We start from the raw sequence: 18,442 nt of genomic DNA on the forward strand, positions 1-18,442 counted from the left end.
GGAAGGCAGTTGGGAGGGACCAGGCCTGCAAGGGAGGGTAGTTGGGGGCAATCAAGCCTGCAGGGGAGGGCAGTTAGGGGTGACCAGGCCTGCAGGGGAGGGCAGTTAGGGGTGACCAGGCTGACAGGGGAGCAGTTAGGCATCAATCAGTCTGGCAGGGGAGTGGTTAGGGGGTGATCAGCTAGCAGGCAGAAGTGGTTAGGGGCAATCAGGAAGGGAGGCAGGCGAGCAGTTGGGAGCCAGCAGTCCTGGATTGTGAGAGGGATGTCCGACTGCCCGTTTAGGCCTGATCCTACTGGAACAATTTGCAAAAATCTTAACTATTTTTAGTAAATAAGAGAAATTATCAAGGTAAAGAACTCCATTAAATATAAACTTGATCACATTATTGTTGAATGAACTGGTCTTACAAGAATACAAAAGCTGGAACCAATTATGAAGAAATCTGAGGAAAACAATTAGTTCAAATTCTCCTCTACCCCCAAATAAGCATACTATATAATAAAGAGGTAATATGCAAATTGACCCTCATGCCCTCACAAGATGGCTGCCTACAACCAGGCTGGCAGGGGGGTTAGTGAGGGACGACCAAACGAATGAACAAGCAGGCCGCATGGGGCGACCAGGCTGGCAGGGGGGAGCAGTTGGGTGTGACCAGGCCAGCAGGAGGGGCAGTAAGGGGTGACCAGGCCGTCATGGGGGGGGCAGTTAAGAGCGACCAGGCTGGAAGGGAGGGGGCAGTTAGGGGCGACCAGGCAGACAGGCAAGTGAGCAATTAGGAGCCAGCAGTCCAGGATTGTGAGAGGGATACCCGACTGCTGGTTTAGGCCCGATCTCTGGGATTGGGCCTAAACCAGCAGTCGGACATCCCCCAAGGGGTCCTGGATTGGAGAGGGTGCAGGCTGGGCTGAGGGGACCCACCCGCCCTGTGCACAAATTTCATGCACCGGGCCTCTAGTACCATATAATAACAAAAAAGATTAAACATTAATAAACAGCTATTCTTTACCTTCCTGAGCCTTTTCATACCCATCAGGATTCATGGATGGCATCAGATGAATTCTAGTGCTACGAACCAAATCTGTAACTTCAGGGTCTGTTCCAAAGTTCTTACAAAGGTATTCGATAAGGTTCAATAGCAATTCTCGTCCAACCACTTCATTTCCATGCATGTTTCCAATATACTTAAATTCTGGTTCACCTGAAAACAAAATAATTATATAGAAGACTTTTTCCCTTTCCATTTATTATGAACTCGCTTTTCTTTTCCCCCAACATATGCAAAGACACTAAGCCAAAAATTTAAGAAAAGATATCTTTCAATCGAAGAAGCAGGGAAAAGCATCTTATGAAGCAGCTTCCTTACTAATACATATGTCTAAGCAGGCTCAAAGCATGTATATATGCCATATACTATGAAAATAAAATTACCATTAGCAGAAAGAATATTATCTACGCAGTATGTTAAATATTGTGTTCAATAGGGGTTATTAAATTAATTTTCTTCTTTTCTGGCAAGATTGGTTACATTTTCTTTGTTCCAGTTACACGTACCAGAGGGGACCTTTCAGACGAAACATAGCAATATTGTAGTACACAGATCTGAGAGGCACTACTAAAATTATGTGTAAGATCACACTACTTACCTGGTTCATGGACACCGGGGTTATCAGATATCTCCATTACATAAAGTTCTCTTGACTCTACTGATTTTCCCAATGAATAGAGCCGGGTGATGTTAGGATATTCATTAGCAAACCTTCTCAAGAAGATTTCCATATCAGGGAAATGGTGGTGGCGGAAGTCCTTTGGCTGAATTGGCTGGTGTGAGGATTGTGTTCCAGGCGAAAGATTAAGTACAGCAACTGTGCTCGCAGTTACTACAGCCTCCGTTGTGTCAAGGATTACTGAGGTCACAGTTGGCCCCAGGGAAAAATTCACCTTTGTAGCTGGTCCTTCTTTCACTATTATATTATTAATAGTCAGTGGCATATACCTGAAAAAAAAAATTTGAAAAAGTAGATGGCTTGGAGTTAAATTAAAACACACACGGCTTTAACATTATAAAAGCATAATACTCACCATACTCTAGCACTTAGTGGTCTATCAAAACTCAACTAAACAAACATAAGTGTGTAAATTCAAGACTTTTAGGATATTATCACAGACTCCCCAATTACGTCCTTAAAGAACTATTTCTCTTACCATCTTCCAGGTTCCATAGATTAGAATGCTTACAAGAAAGCACTTTCAAAGGACAGAATTGAAAGATGGAGTTCATTAATCCACTGTTACCATTGCTATAATACTCAAAGAAGGGATAAATTATCCAATTCTTTGCAGTGCCTTATTAAACTGACATTCCAACTATTCCAACTAGGAAAGTTAAAAATTAAATTAAAGATTATCAATTTAATCCTTAGCAAACTGATCTTACAGAAAGGTTTCCAGGGAAGGTGAGAAACCACTCATTTCATGTATTGGAAAGATAATGATAAAGACAGCTCTCAAAATGTCTTTTACAAAGCTCAGAGTTTCTGATACCCTGGTATTCAATTGCCTTGAAGCAATGCTTTACACAGCTGACCATCTTTTCAAGCTTTTAAAACCGTCCTTCCTCTCAATTTTACAATTATGCCTCCTATCCAGTTGTACTATTATACTATGTAACAAAAGACTCCACACTAGTATTTTCTCATTATAAAAGGAGGAGAATCAGAAAACAAGGAAAAGATAAAAGCCAGATACAATAAATAATATTTCCTAGACCAGTGGTCGGCAAACTGTGGCTCGAGAGCCACATCCGGCTCTTTGGCCCCTTGAGTGTGGCTCTTCCACAAAATACCAGGGCCTGGGCGAGTCTATTTTGAAGAACTGGCATTAGAAGAAGTTTAAGTTTAAAAAATTTGGCTCTCAAAAGAAATTTCAATCACTGTACTGTTGATATTTGGCTCTGTTGACTAATGAGTTTGCCGACCACTGTCCTAGACTATCTTTCTGTCTTATATATAAAAAAGGTTTGGTGTTTAGAGTCTAATTTAAATTCTTACCCAGTTAAAACTGCTGTAATGTTGTAAGTCCCAGGAACAAGTAATCTGTGGAAATCACCAAATCTGCCTGTTGTGATATTATGATTAATACCAGCTACTGAGACGGTTGCATTTTCTAAGCCAGATCCTGTTACTGAGTCTTTAACAAATCCTGTAACTCCAATGTGGACCTAAAAAAACAAGAATCAAAGCAGACTGCTCAGAGGCAATCAATTTGGAAGGTAAGAGAATATAACCTTTCTGTGTTGACACAGAATTCCTAAAAAAATAAGGCGACTCCTCTATCTCCCTGAAATACTTTATTCAATCCCCCCAAGTTAAATAAACTACAGACAAAAATATTAAATCCTTGAACTTAAGTTATGTGTCTGAAATCTCAAAACGTCAAAAATGTCAAAAATCTGAAAATTGGTAATGTGCTTTTGAAATTTCCTCTCCTCAAAGCTAGACTTCCAATTTTCTCAACAAGGCATAAGTGATAATATCTGTTATAGCCAATAGTGTATTAGCCTGTCTGATGCTTAAATTAAACTTATGTTCATAGTGCATATAGTGGTAAAGATCCTCTAGCAAGTATGGTCACATGACATTGTAAGAACATGGTAGTACAAATTTGGCTATTATTTCAGTTTGCCAAAGCATCCTAAGACAGTTAAAGAAAAGTCTCGGGAGGAAAAGAGCTGGGGGAGAGGGCAAGGAGGTACAAGTAGAATATGTTCTAATAGAGTCTAACATAATACTTTTTAAAGATAATCTACAATTTTAAATAATAAAAACAGATGAAGGGTATCTAGTATAGATTGTTATTCACATGCAACTGAATTCCCTCTTACTCAATCCATTATTTCCATATCCCAACCTTTCAAAACTTCCAGTCACTACTTTTACCTTTTCAATCAATGTGATCAAAGACTCACGATTGTTCTCCCATTCTTGTTGAAGCTGCGAAGCAGGTGGGTACTTGCAACAAGACAATTCCAATGTGATCTCAAAACAGTTGGCCCATATGTAATTATAATCTTGCATACCACCTGTAACAAGAAGGAAAAGGTAAGTTTACTCTCAGGATTCTACTCTCAAAAAGTCCAAAGAAATTAAATCTGCCATCTCTGCATGTATACATTTTCTTTTCATTAAATTGTTTGAAACTGGAGACGGTTCTTGAATTACTGGGGAGACTAAGAAGGAAGGTTAAAGGCATATACATTGAAGATGAATATACATAAAGGAAATATATCTGACTGATAGGATAAACAGTTATGAATAGTATGAACACATCAGTTATAACAATAGCAATAATGATAACAACTGTACATGCCAGACATTCTACAAGCTTTATGTGTATTAACGTTTCATCTTTACAACTATAAGAGGTAGTTATTACTCTTTCACCCATTTTACAGATGTGAGGCACAGAGAGGTTAAGATTTTTTACAGAACATGAAGGATAAATGTTATCTGAAAGTTGTCAAGGACATTCATGCCAAACCATTATTAAGTGCCTACTATTCTAACTGTACTTCCCTTTATCAAGTTGGCACAATAAAAAAAAAAGGCTGTATATAAAGTGGGGCAGCTATACACATTGGGGGGAAAAAACCCCAAAAGATATAACAAACCCTTTCAAAATGTGTTTAATGGAAGCAAAAAGGGTTAGAATAAGCACCCACAGTCAGCCACCTTCACTATCTCTACATCTTTGTAAGCCCACACATTCATTCTGTAGAAAGCCTATTGTATTACCTTATTATTCCTGAGTTTGATTCCCACACAGGTTGGGGGTTGTTTCTTACCATCTGGGGTGCATGCAAGAGGCAACTGATTGATATTTCTCTTTCTTTCTCTCTTCCTTGCCCCCCATCCCACCCTTCCTCTCTCTCTCAAAATCAGTAAAAGCATATCCTTGGGTGAAGATTAAAAAATCATTTGATTGTTTACAATAGACTTTATTTTAGGGCAATTTTAGGTTCACAGAAAAACTGAGGCAGAAGGTATAAAGATTTCTCATATACCCCCTGCTCCCACACATGCATAGTCTCCATTACCCACCCCCAGCCCCACCAGAAGGTGCATTTGTTACAACTGATAAAACTGCATCAATACATCATTACTATATTAGGGTTCACTCTTGTTGGACAAATGTAGAATGCCATATTTCCCATGTATTCTGGGAAGAGAAAGTCTATTGATATCTCCACATAGATGCATTATAGTATCACAGAGAGTAGTTTCACTCTGTGCTCTGCCTATTCATCCTTCCTCCCCACTAACCCTTGCCAACCACTGATCTTTGTACTATCTCCATATGGTTTTGCCTTTTCCAGAATGTCATATAGCTGGAATCACACTATGTAGCCTTTTCACATTTGTTTCTTTCATTTAGTAATAGGTATTTAAGGTGTCTCCATGACTTTTTATAGCTTAATCACTCATTTGTTTTAGTGCTGAATAATATGCCATTGTTTGGATGTACCAGTTTATTCACTCACAGAAAGACATCTTGGTTGGTTCCACGTTTTGGCAATTATGAATAAAGTTGCTATAAACATCTGTGTGCAGGTTTTTGTGTGGATATGTTTTCAACTCCTTTGGGTAAATAAAATCCAAGGAACTCAATCTGAATGTATTAAATTTGAGGTGCCCATTAAGCACCTATGTGAGATATCAAATAGACGTTCTCTTGCCAGAACATATGCAGGTTTATAACCACCACAAGCTCTGTAACCTTTTTTTTCTTATAAAACAAGGTATCCATCTTTGGGCCTTCTCTTATCTTCTAGTTACTAGTATCTAGTACTCACTTTGGGTCTCACAGGAAACCGGTGAGATGCTTAGTTTCAGATCCCTACCCAGTCATATTTAATCATTAAGTGATGCTAGTCACTTTTAGTCACAGTTGACCTATAATTATCTTTGCTAACTCTCACTTGTATGTATACATATGGACATATGCATGCTTATGTACATATTTATTAATCTTTTCCAATTTTTATTATAATATTAATCACAGTACAATGGTCACTGTGTGTAAGACATTATACTAAGATTATAGAGATTAATAAATAAGAAACATACTTTCATTCAGAGTTTAGAGTCTTAGTGAGGAAGCAGAACACAGAACACATAAAAATAACAATTTCAGAGCAATGCAAGTGTGAACTAATCTGTTTTTTGCCTAGGTAAAACTTAATTGCTGTGCTAAATTGCAAAAATGGTCAAACTCACATTTTTTAAATTATGCCTGAGGCAGTGAAGTAGACTACTTATAACACTATAATCCTGCCATTCTTTTATCTGTCCCTTAATTGTTTAACTTCAGTAGCAATTTAAAAAATAATAGCTAAGAGCAAGAAGAAGACTAAGTTTACAGTAATAGTGTTATGTAATCAGCTTTCTAGAGTAACTGCAATAGGACTGTAACTAGCCAGCTCCAATCAATGACTCACACAAATATATTCCCAGTATAGGGGGTAGGGAAGGGCAGAAGTTTGTTTTTTAATGTAGTTTCCAAAAGAGGAAATTACATTTAGTGGTCACTAGTCCCAAAGATCATACACTGTTTTCCAAAGTGGCTGTGCTATTTCACATTCCCACCAGCATTGTATGAATGTTCCAGTTGCTCTGCAACTCACCTAAGATGGTCAAGCAACTGCTCAGCTCTTTCAATTTTAAGTATACCAGTGGGTGTGTAGTGGTTTCTCATTGTGGTTTTAATTTGTAATCCCTTGTTAACTAATGATATTGTATATCCTCTCATGAGTTTATTTATCATATATTTTGGAAGACCTTGAAAACCACAGACCATACTGAGATTATAGAGAGCAGGGGGCTCAAAAAAGTGATTCCATAAAGTTTTCTATGAGCTCATGGGCTCAACCCTGAAATGTACATGTGGGTCTGACTCTAAACAGCATACCAAAAGCACTGAAGTCAAGTACAGACCACTGGCCATGTCCAGACTGGTCCCTGGGTGTTACACACACAGGCAGATCTGAATAGGCAGTGCAAAGGCTTTGAAAACTGAACTGATACTAGAATCACAGCCCAGAGAAGGTGAATCAAAACTTGCAAAACCTAACTGGGCCATTCACTGCTGGGACAAATCAACAAAAAATTACTATTTTTGTAATACTTAAACCAGGATCAGATCTTGTAAGATTCACAATGTCCAGGATATGATCCAAAATTATTTGGCATTCAAAGAACCATGAAAATGTCAACAACTCAACAAGGAAAAAATAATCAATAGATACCAACCCCAAGATGACGCAAATGTTGGAATTATCAGACTAACCTTAAAGCAATTATGATAGGCATGCTCTAAGGAAGAGTAAACATTCTTTTTTTCCCTTTCTTTCTTTTTTCTTTTTTTTAAATCCTCACCCTAGATATTTTTCCATTGATTTTTAGAGAGAGTGGAAGAGAGAGGAAATGTCAGAGAGAAATACTGATGTGAGAGAAACACATTTGGTTGTCTCCTGCACGAGCCCTGACCAGGGCCCAAGCTGGGGAGGAGCCTGCAACCCAGGTACGTGCCCTTGACCAGAATGCAACCCAGGATTCTTCAGTCCACAGGCCAACGGTCTAGCCAGGCGTCCTCAAACTACGGGCCGCGGGCCACATGCGGGTGTTTTTGCTGTTTTGTTTTTTTACTTCAAAATAAGATATGTGCAGTGTGCATAGGAATTTGTTCATAGTTTTTTTTAAACTATAGTCTGGCCCTCCAACGGTCTGAGGGACAGTGAACTGGCCCCCTGTTTAAAAAGTTTGAGGACCCCTGCCTGAGCAAAACCAGCTAGAGCGAAGAGTAAACATTCTTGAAATGAAATAAAACAGAAGACATAAAAAAGAACAAAACAGAAATTTCATTTTTTCTTTATTTTGTTTTCCCCATAACATTTATCCCCCATACTCTCTTCCACCTCCATCCACCCCTCTTCCCCTTGAAATCACAACTACAATAACCAAAATTTTAAAATTTACCTGATGAGTTCAACAGATGAATGAAAATTACCAGGGGAGTAAGTTAACTTGAAGATGGATAAGTAGAAATTACCCAGTTAGAACAACAAAGAAAAAGAAATTAAAATAAAACAAAAGAGAGTTTTAGGGATAACACCAAAAGGTCTAACATTCTTGTCATTAATCTTGGAAGGAGAGAAAATATGTGACATGGCGAAAAAAATGTTGAAGAAATAATGGTAGGAAACTCCCCAAATTTGGCAAAAGACATAAACTTACATTTCAAGTAACTCGGCAAATCCCAAACAGGATAAACTCAAAGAAATTTATGCCTAGATACTTCACAATCAAACTACTGAAAACTAAAGATAAAGGGAAAAAATCTTTAAAAGTAGGGAACAACAATTCAAATGATGGTGAATTTCTCATCAGAGGCCCTGAAGGCCAAAAGGCACAAAATGTTTTTTATAAAAAAGAAAAGAAAAATAATCAAAATCATCAAGCCAGAACCCAGAGTTTCATATCCAGTGAAAATATCCTTCAGAGAATTCAGGCAAAAAGACATTCTCAGTGAAGGAAAACAAGAATCTGCCACAAGCAGACTTGCTTTAAAAGAAATGCCAAAGAACGTTCTTCAGGCAGAAGAGAAATGATACCAGAGAAAAACTTGGAACTTCAATGATAAAGAAAACAAATGGTAGCCCCAGACAGGTGGCTCAGTTGACTGGAGCATCGTCTATACAACTAAAGATCTCGAGTTTGATTCCCACCCAGGTTGGGGGTTGTTTCTGGTCGGGGTGTATGCAGGAGGCAACTGATTGATATTTCTCTTTCTCTTTCTCTCTCTCTCTCTCCCTCGCCCCCCACCCCACCTTCCTTTCTCTCTCAATATAAAAGCATATCCTTGGGTGAAGATTAAAAAAAAGAGAAAAGCACTGATTTAGACTATATCCTATATTCACAGGGGGAGTTGACCAAAAAAAAAATAAGGTATAAAATTTGCTTTTAAACCTTCCTACTTATCCAGAGTTTTCTATGCTCAGATAAATTAAATGCAATGTACTAGGACAGTGGTTGGCAAACTGCGGCTCGAGAGCCACATGCTGCTCGTGAGCCGCGGTTTGCCGCTCTGTTGACTAATGAGTTTGCTGATCACTGTACTAGGAAAACTATAATGCTTTCATTCTTTTATCAAAGTCAAAGAACAAGGCTAAAAGTTATAACCATTAGGAATCTGTCCAGTACTATAACAAATTGTGATCAATACTAATTGTTGATCTGATTAAAGGATCTACTCATACCCAGTCAACTGTTTCAATCCATTTGTCTCACAATTAGTCTCCACATGCTTTAAGATACCCAACTCCTCTTTATAATGGAAGCAGTCGCCATTACTGTTGTTACTACAGAGAGATCTAGCGTTTGGGGTGTGTGTGTGGGGATGGGGAGTAGCTCTTAAAGACATTCAACCCTTCATTCAAAGTTGGGGCACTAATGATTCACACTCATGTTTCAAACAGAAAGCCAATTGAAAAAGTATAGTCAACACTTCAGTGTTAAGATAAACACAGCAAGTTTTTCTTTAACTTGCCTCAGTAGGCCAACTATAATGTATCAAACTGTATTACACAAGAATCGTATAAATCTTTCAGAGAAAAAAACTGCAATGCATTTTTTTTTTTCATTAGAAGAAGCACTTTAGAGTGTAGAAATATAGCTAGGCAATTTCCACTCTAAATTTGAAGCTTATTGTTATTTCCTAAATAAAACTACTTTAATGGATAGTGAGAAGTTCTCACAACTTTGGGTTTTGTGAATAATTTATTTATAGATATTGAGTTATTAAGTGACGGTTTTGTAATCCTTAAGGTATTTTTAAAAGCTAATTAGCATGATCATAAAAATTGTTAAGTGTAACATCTGGGTCAAATGAATGGAAAAAACGAAGGTTGCCATTGAAAAAAATTCCCCCTATTCTTGATCTTTAAATTCAACTTCATTTTGACCAACCCTTAACTGAATTTGATCTTTGTATTGAGAAACTTATCTTACGAAAATCTACTTCCTTCACCACTCCCGCTGAATATATATTTGCTAGTGATATGATTCTACAAAGTTAAACTAAGTTACAGTCTTGCATCTGTTTGCAGTTTTATCTAACTAAGTCAACAATCTCTCACACACAGCTCTTGGAACAGAATTTTCCTTTTTTTACTAAAAAAAAAAAAGAACTCTTCCAGCTCTCTACCACCTGAGTTAAATAGGGGGGGTAAAAAGAGGGGAGGGGGCAAGCACATCTAATTTTAGACATCAGATCTGAAGATGTAGGGGCCAAATCCTAAAATCCTTTTGTGTTTAGTTCTCAATCTTTCATGTAAGTCTTACTTTCACGTTAAGTCTTAAGATCACATTACCAAATACACAACTGTACTGCTCCTAGAGGTCAGATTTTATATTAGGCTATATTTCAGATAATTAAAGCAAATATTCTGTTTGAGTATTATTTTACCTTTTTGTTTTCCTTTTAAATTAGGTGGCACGCAGATTAAAAAAAAAAGAAAAGAAAAAGAATGAGGTCCAATCAGCTCTTTAATGTATAAGATCAGACAAGACCAAATGCACTTTTGCTTATCAATAGTATTCTTAAAACATGAACAACCAGCTGAGAATATCTGAACTATCACCATTCTTTTTAAAAAATATTTTATTGCTTTTAGAGAGAGAGAAAGGGAGAGGGAGAGACATAAACATTGATGTGAGAGTGAAACATCAATAGGCTGCCTCCTGCACACCCCCCATTAGAAACTGAGACTGAAACCCAAGCATGTGCCTGACTGAGAATTGAACAGGCAACACTTTGGGGTACAGGACAACATCCAACCAACTGAGTCACACCAGCCAGGGCTGAACTATCATCATTCTCTCTCTCTCTCTCTCTCTCTCTCTCTCTCTCAGCATTCTTTAAAGAAAACATTCCAGTATGAAATGCCAGAAGTGCATTCACTTTGGAGGTAAAAAAGCACCCATTTGTGTTGTGTGTGTGTGTGTGTGTGTGTGTGTGTGTAAGTGTATGTATGTGTGTGGGTATATACATACATTCATATATATACAGTCTTAGATAGATATACAGTCATGTGCTACTTAATGATGGGTATACATTCTGAGAGATGTGTTGTTAGGTGATTTTATTGTACAAACATCATAGGGTGTACTTACACAAACCTAGATGGTCTAGCCTACTACACACCTAGGCTATGTGGCACAGCCTACTGTTCCTAGGCCAAAAACCTGTACAGCATGTTACAATACAAAACAGCACGAGATTAAATCAAGCACAAGAGAAAATGATGCAATCAAGAAACTTAGTAAACACCAGATGTATGAGGCTGCTGGTGTTTTACAAGGGGCATACTGTTTTACAGCAAAACTTTTCCTTTATAAGTAGAAAGAGTACACTCTAAAATAATGTTAAAAAGGTAAAAAAGAACCTTGGTTGCTCAAACTTAATTCATTCCGGAAGGCTGTTCGAAAAGCGATTTGTCAGAAAACGGAATCATTTTTTTCTCATTAGAAATAATGTAAATTGAATTAATCCTTTCCAAACCCCCAAATGATTTCCTGTTTTAACCTTTCTTATCTACAGTACATGTCTAATGCATGTCTAATCTAAAAAAAGGATATAAAATGAAAATTTAATAAAAAGGAAATGAAATAATAAAAAATGAAAATTTATATACACATTAGAACTTACCTTTAATGTTGAGGACTACTGATGACTGAACATGGAGAAGAGGGAAGAAGGGATGGAGGGGTGGAGGGATGGAGGGATGTTACTGTTTGGAAGGGGAATCCCCTTCCATAAAAAAAAAGTCAGGTAGTTGTTCTTCTGGGGTTCTTTCTTACTTTTGTGTCTTTGCTCCACTAGAACTTGCTTCAGGCTCACTGGGTCTCTGTCTCACTAAAAACCTATCCAATGACATTTGTTTTTGTCTGCGTTTTAACACCTGCCTGAAGTGAAACACTGCATTGTCACTGAACAAGTTTATCACATGGTTTGCTACTTCTTTGTCAGGGTGATATTTCTCAATAATTATTCACAGCACAATTTCCCGATATGTTAACAATGTGAGGTTTAGCGGTAAACTGACTCAAACTCATGCATTCTCTTCTTTGTCACCTGCAAAACATATGACTAATCATACAGGTATCAGCATGAAAAGGTTGTCTGGTTGAGAACCAAAGTTTTGTTCGACAACCAAGATATTTTCCATGAACAAACTGTTCGAGAACCAAATTGTTTGAGATGGGAGATGTTCGAGAACTGAGGTTTGACTACATAGTAAATAAACAAGCCAGTAACATAGTTGTTTATTATCCTTATAAAGTATTATGTACTATTGTTATGTACAGTACATAATACTTTTATATGACAATCAGCGCAGTAGGTTTGTTGACACCAGCACCACCACAAACACAGGAGTAACGCACTACGATGTTACAATGGCTACAACATTGCTATTTCAGCTCTATTGTAATCTTATGGGACCACCATCACATATGTGGTCTGTTACTGACCTAAACATAATTATACAATACATAGCTGTGTGTGTGTGTGTGTGTGTGTGTGTGTGTAAATTTCTGGTTCCAAGCAATTAAATTATGCCAGGAAACAATACCAATTCAAGTTTCAAAATCATGTACACTGCCATATGCTTTCCACATCTCTCATAACTCCTAAATCTCTTTATCATCTTCACCTCCCTGTCAAGCTCCAAAGCCTATTTCTCAACTGCCCATTTCTCAAGTACCATCTCCAATTTTCCCTCCTCTCCCAGGTAAAGTGAAAACACACACACACTCAAATGACAGAGATGGGATTCAAACCCAAGGCAGCAGGACTCCAAAGCTCTGCTCTTAGCCACTACACACACTGCCTTCGAGTCCTCCTAGCTTCAGGAAAACAGTGGGATTCCTTGTCCTTTTAGAAGTTTTATAAGTTTAAAGAGGGCAATTCTTAAAAGCTGACCTAAACTACAACTCAGTTTCATTAAATTTACTTTGGAATAAACATACTAAACCATCAGATTATGTTTATGTCTTCCATGAAGGAAAACCATAATAAAGAGTGGTAGACAAAAGGCATATAAATCAGCACACTGTGGTTTTGGGTTTTTTTTAAAGAAGAAAGCCTGCTACAGGAGTAAGCCCAGCTTAGGCTCTGACAATAACAAGCTTTAGCAGGGGAGCACAACTATTCAGAAGCCTTATTAGGATCATCATTCCCTAGGGGGAGCCTGCAGGTCTGAGAGACATGTTGAGAGAAGCCAGGACGACCCACAAAGGCAGCTAGATATGCTGAGTCAACCCTGGCAATGAAGGTGATTTGGAGCCAGGTCACCTCACATCCACACTACTAATATGCTGTCTGATCCATAAAGAGCAGGAATTATTTCTGTTCTGCTCCCACTGTATCCCCGTCACCTAGTAAAGTATATGGGACATGGCAGGTACTCAGTAAATAATTGCTAAGTGAATATTGTACAAGTTAGTAAAAAATATTTCTTCTCTGAGCCCTTAATTTCCTATAATGCAAAAGGGTTGGACTAGAACAATACATTCACTTTAAGCTCTACAAGTCATACTTCAGTAAACTATAATTTCTAAGTACATCACATAAAGCATCAGTAAAATTACTCCAAGACATCCGGGTCTGAAAACAGCCTAGTCACAAGGTTTCATAACATCTTACATCATCTTACTTATGCAGTCCCACATAAGATAAACAATGAATTTGTCCTGTTGAAAATAATGCAACGGCTCAATATTGCTGAGGCAGAAAGAGATACTAGCTATTGTAGAAATAATATAACATAAAATACGTTTGATAATATAACATAAAATCAGCTAAAAAGGGAGAGAAGTTGATACTCTTAAAAACAATAAAAATAGAAGCATCAAAATTTAACTTCTTCAGATGTTTGCAGGATGAGAAAAATCTGTTAGCTGATTTAACCAAATAATCTTACTGTGAAGACAGAACACTTATTTTTTAAAATAGTATAACATAGATTTATCTCCTATAATCAATTGTTAATTAGAAATTACTTCCTAACCTTTTACAACTTTCTCCAAACAGAAAAAATAAATTATTTTTAACCCATTATTTTAAATAATATCTCAAATAACGGAGCAGCACCTTAACTATATCATAAAACCACTAGTTCATGAAGTTGGGTTTTATTAAATATATTTGCTAAAAACTGAAATGGAATTAAAGCATGTCCCTTATCTATAAAAAATTTAAGTGGTTTTCAAATCACCTCTAATTGTTATCGGCAGAAAGTTTCACTTCCAAATATTTTAAACCTCTTTGTGGAAGCTTATTATATACAGGGCAGGGCAAAATTATGGTGACAGTTGTGAATACATGAAACAGAGTTTCTTCTTGTATTATTATTTATTATATTATTTTCCATATGAATAACTGTAAGCCTACTTTTGCCCCACTCTGTATAAGAATCATTATAATCAGAAAACTCTAGAAAGTATGGAGTCCTCACACATAGAGACCAATCTGGGTACACATGGCTTGACATAAAAAGTCAGAGTAATTCAAGTTTAAGTAAAGGCATATGAAGAAAAATGTCATAAGATACTTTATAATGTGACCAACTGCCAATAAAAACAAAAGGAAGACCGAAGGCATTTCATCACGGGCAAATTCTAAGAAGAGAAAAAGTTTATACTGATGACATTTTCATGGGATGACATGTTCTTTCTGGTTACTCTTAATTAAACAGTCTAAGTCTGTGTATTAAAAACAAAAAAGTTAATTCCTCAGAGGACATCAAAACTTTAAAATCAACAGTAGCTGTTTTTATAACATTTAAAAGAAAGATACACAATCCAAACTTGTTTAACAATTCTTTTAATTATAGCATTTTGGAAGCCTTGTACATTGCTGGTGGGAATATAAAATGGTGCAGCCAATGTGGTAAACAGTTTGGTGATTCCTTAAAAGCTAACCACAGAATTACCATATGACCTAGCAATTCAATTCCTGAGTATATACCCAAAATATTTAAAAACAAGGACTCAAACAAATACTGTACACCAACGTTCACAGCAGCATTATCCACAGTAGCCAACAGGTGGAAACAACCTGTGCCCATCAACAGATGAATGGATGAAGGAAATGTAGTATACACATACAAACAATGAAATATTTCTCAGTCGCAAAAAGGAATGAAGTTCTGATACATGCTACAAAATGGATGAACCTTAAAAACATACTAAATGAAGTAAGCCAGATGCAGGACAAATATTGTACGATTCCAGTTACATGAAATATCTAGAATAGGTAAATTTATAGAAATAGAACGATTAGAAGTTACCAGTTTGTAAATATCTAATCACTATATCATACACCTGAAACTAATAAACATTGTATGTCAACTGTAAACTGAACAATTAAAAACTATTACCAGGCACTGGGGAGAAGAAAATAGGGACTTAATGCTTAATAGTTACAGAGTTTCTGTTTGGGGTTGAAAGGTTTTATAAATAGACAGTGATGATACAGTGGCATAACATTATGAATAAATTAATGCCACTTAATTCTACATTTAAAAATGGTAAAAATGCGAATTTTATGATTGACATATCTATGTATTAGTTATCTATATATATACCACCACATTTTTAAAAAAAGCAACAGCAATCCATGATCACCACACAGACTAAAATGCAAAAGGAAAACGTGCCTTTATATAAAATGGAGAGAACTTGGCCACTGGCAGCCTGACCTGATGTGCCTCCTGATATGATGTGATCTATATAATGGTCATACTGGAAAATCTGACCTGAATCTTATCATAAAGAAAATGACAAATCTAGAATATGGGATGTTCTGTAGGACAACTGCCTCGGCTCTTCAAAGCATTCACCGTTATTAACCCTTTGCACACGCTTGCTTTTTTCTCGATTCCTTTATTCTACTCGGGATTTAATTTTTTAAATATCCCAGATTTTACAAAGCGCGGCAGTAGAATAAAAAACTGGAGTTTCTTTTCATACAAACTTATTTATTTGGATTTTTTTATATTTCAAATTATTGATACATTCAATACAATTCGACATACGAGCTGCTACCGATGCTAACCGTGTCGAGTCACACTCGACATCTGAGTGCAAAAGGTTAAGAAAAGAGAGTGTTGATATGACTGTTTTAGATTGGGGAAACTAAAAAACAAAACAACAAAAAAAAAACACCACAAGAGCCAAGTGCAACTGGGTCTAATCTGCAGGAAAAGGAGCTATAAATATTCTGAGGATAACAGAGGAAATTTGAGTTATGGACACCATGTGGAATGATAGTATTGAATTACTGCTGATTTCTCAGTTATAGTAATGGTATATCTATCTAATAAAAGAGTAATATGCAAATTAACCATCACTTTGCTATGCCCACCAGCCACACCCACCAGCCAATCAGGAGCGAATATGCAAATAAATCCAACCAAGATGGCTGCGGCCACAGAGAGCAGGAGGGAAGCTTGGGTTTCCGCGGCAATGGAGGAAGCCAAGCTTTCTGCCTGCCCTTGCCAGCCTAGGCCTCCACTCAATGCTACAAAGTTTCAATGATAGAAGATACATAATCCCAACATAAATGGTGACAGCCACGGAGCTGGAAAGAGCAGGAGGCTAGGGTTGCCCCCCGGTGATGGAGGAAGCCAAGCTTCTGAAGCCCTGGCCTGCCTTGGCCTCCACTCCAGACTACAAAGTTTCAATTATAGAAGATACATAAATCCCAACAGAAATGGCTGCCACCATGGAGTGAGCAGAAGGCTTGGCTCCACTCCAGGCTACAAAGTTTCAATTATAGAAGATAAATAAATTCCAGATACCAGGGCCTCCACTTGGGTCGCCAGGGGGCATGGCTGGCCTTCAAACCACCACAGGTCCCTTGCCCAGGCTGCCCACACCCCAAGGGAACCCCCGCCCTGATCCGGGACACCCTTCAGGGCAAACCAGCTGGCCCCCACCCATGCACCAGGCCTCTATCCTATCTAATAAAAGAGTAATATGCAGATTGACCATCACTCCAACACACAAGATGGCTGCCCCATGTGGTCAAAGATCCTGCCCCCATGTGGACACAAGATGGCCACCACAAGATGGCCAGCAGGGGAGGGCAGTTGAGAGGGACCAGGCCTGCAAGGGGGGGCAGTTGGGGGCGATCAAGCCTGCAGGGGAGGGCAGTAGGGGTGACCAGGCCGGCAGAGGAAGGAAGTTGGGGGTGACCGGGCCTGCAGGGAAGAGCAGTTGGGGGGACCAGTCCTGTAGTGGAGAGCAGTTGGGGGGGGGGGGGGGGGGACCAGGCCTGCAGGGGAGGGCAGTTAGGGGCCAAACAGGCTGGCAGGGGAGCAGTTAGGCATCCATCAGGCTGGCAGGGGAGTGGTTAGGGGGTGATCAGGCTGGCAGGCAGAAGCGGTTAGGGGCAATCAGGAAGGCAGGCAGGCGAGCAGTTGGGAGCCAGCAGTCCTGGATTGTGAGAGGGATCCCAGATTGGAGAGGATGCAGGCTGGGCTGAGGGACACCCCCTCCCCATGCACGAATTTCGTGCACCGGGCCTCTAGTGGTTATATAAAAGAATGTCCCTATACTTAGGAACTACATGCTGAGGTACTTAGAGATGCAGTGTCATAAAATCTGCAACTACTTTTGGAAAGTTTGACAAAAGAAAATAAAGGTGGAAGAGGGAGGGAGGGAGAGAGCAGGCTGGAACACTGGGGTAAGATAACAGTGAATTTAAATGAAGGATATAGGGGTGCTCATGCAGTTTTCTTTTGATTTGACTGTGAGTTTGAACATTTCAGAATAAAAAAAAAAAAGAGTTTAAAAAATGAGAATTTTTCAAAGTTTCCTCATTTCCACTCAGAGTATACTTAAGGAAGCTAAACGAACAATGGGAAAAATGTAGCAAATTCAGTGCTTCACATACCTTCTACATCATACCAGTGTGCACCGTTCGTGATCCCGTCTGTGAAAGTCTCATCTTCCTCTCCGGGGCAGTGAGGTGCCCCTGTTTTCATAATGGGGTGGTTTGAAGCATAGGCTTTTGCCAAGTATTTAAATACTTCATCATCTGAGGTTTTGCTATAGATTCCAGTGGCCTTATGTTCTGGAGAATCATCAAAAGGATAGCTTGCTACCACTGAGCCACCATGCAGATTTCCAGAAAGCACGAACCTTTGAAAATACAACCAAGTCACATATCTCTTAAAAAAAATACAAAAAACCAACACAGAAGACACCATGTATTTAAAAATGTTACATCTTTCAGCCTTGGCCCATGTGGCTCAGTTGGTTGGAGCATCGTCCCATATACCAAAAGGTTGTGGGTTCAATTTCCAGTTAGGACACATACC

At 38.3% G+C, this 18,442-nt stretch overlaps 1 protein-coding gene across 2 annotated transcripts in view; it reads right to left on the bottom strand.

Annotated features, from left to right (window-relative positions):
- The window catches only part of CPD (carboxypeptidase D), a 59,051-nt gene that overhangs the window by 33,982 nt on the left and 6,627 nt on the right, over nucleotides 1–18,442 (bottom strand). For both annotated transcript variants that reach the window (XM_028155007.2, XM_008147855.3), the window contains exons 2-6: nucleotides 18,016–18,263; nucleotides 3,939–4,081; nucleotides 3,051–3,220; nucleotides 1,647–1,996; nucleotides 1,010–1,201 (exon numbers count right to left, since the gene is read on the bottom strand). In XM_028155007.2, the coding sequence (XP_028010808.2) occupies nucleotides 1,010–1,201; nucleotides 1,647–1,996; nucleotides 3,051–3,220; nucleotides 3,939–4,081; nucleotides 18,016–18,263 (1,103 nt within the window). The remainder of the gene's footprint in view (nucleotides 1–1,009; nucleotides 1,202–1,646; nucleotides 1,997–3,050; nucleotides 3,221–3,938; nucleotides 4,082–18,015; nucleotides 18,264–18,442) is intronic.

This window comes from Eptesicus fuscus, chromosome 20 (assembly GCF_027574615.1).
Source record: "Eptesicus fuscus isolate TK198812 chromosome 20, DD_ASM_mEF_20220401, whole genome shotgun sequence".
Taxonomy (NCBI): domain Eukaryota; kingdom Metazoa; phylum Chordata; class Mammalia; order Chiroptera; family Vespertilionidae; genus Eptesicus; species Eptesicus fuscus.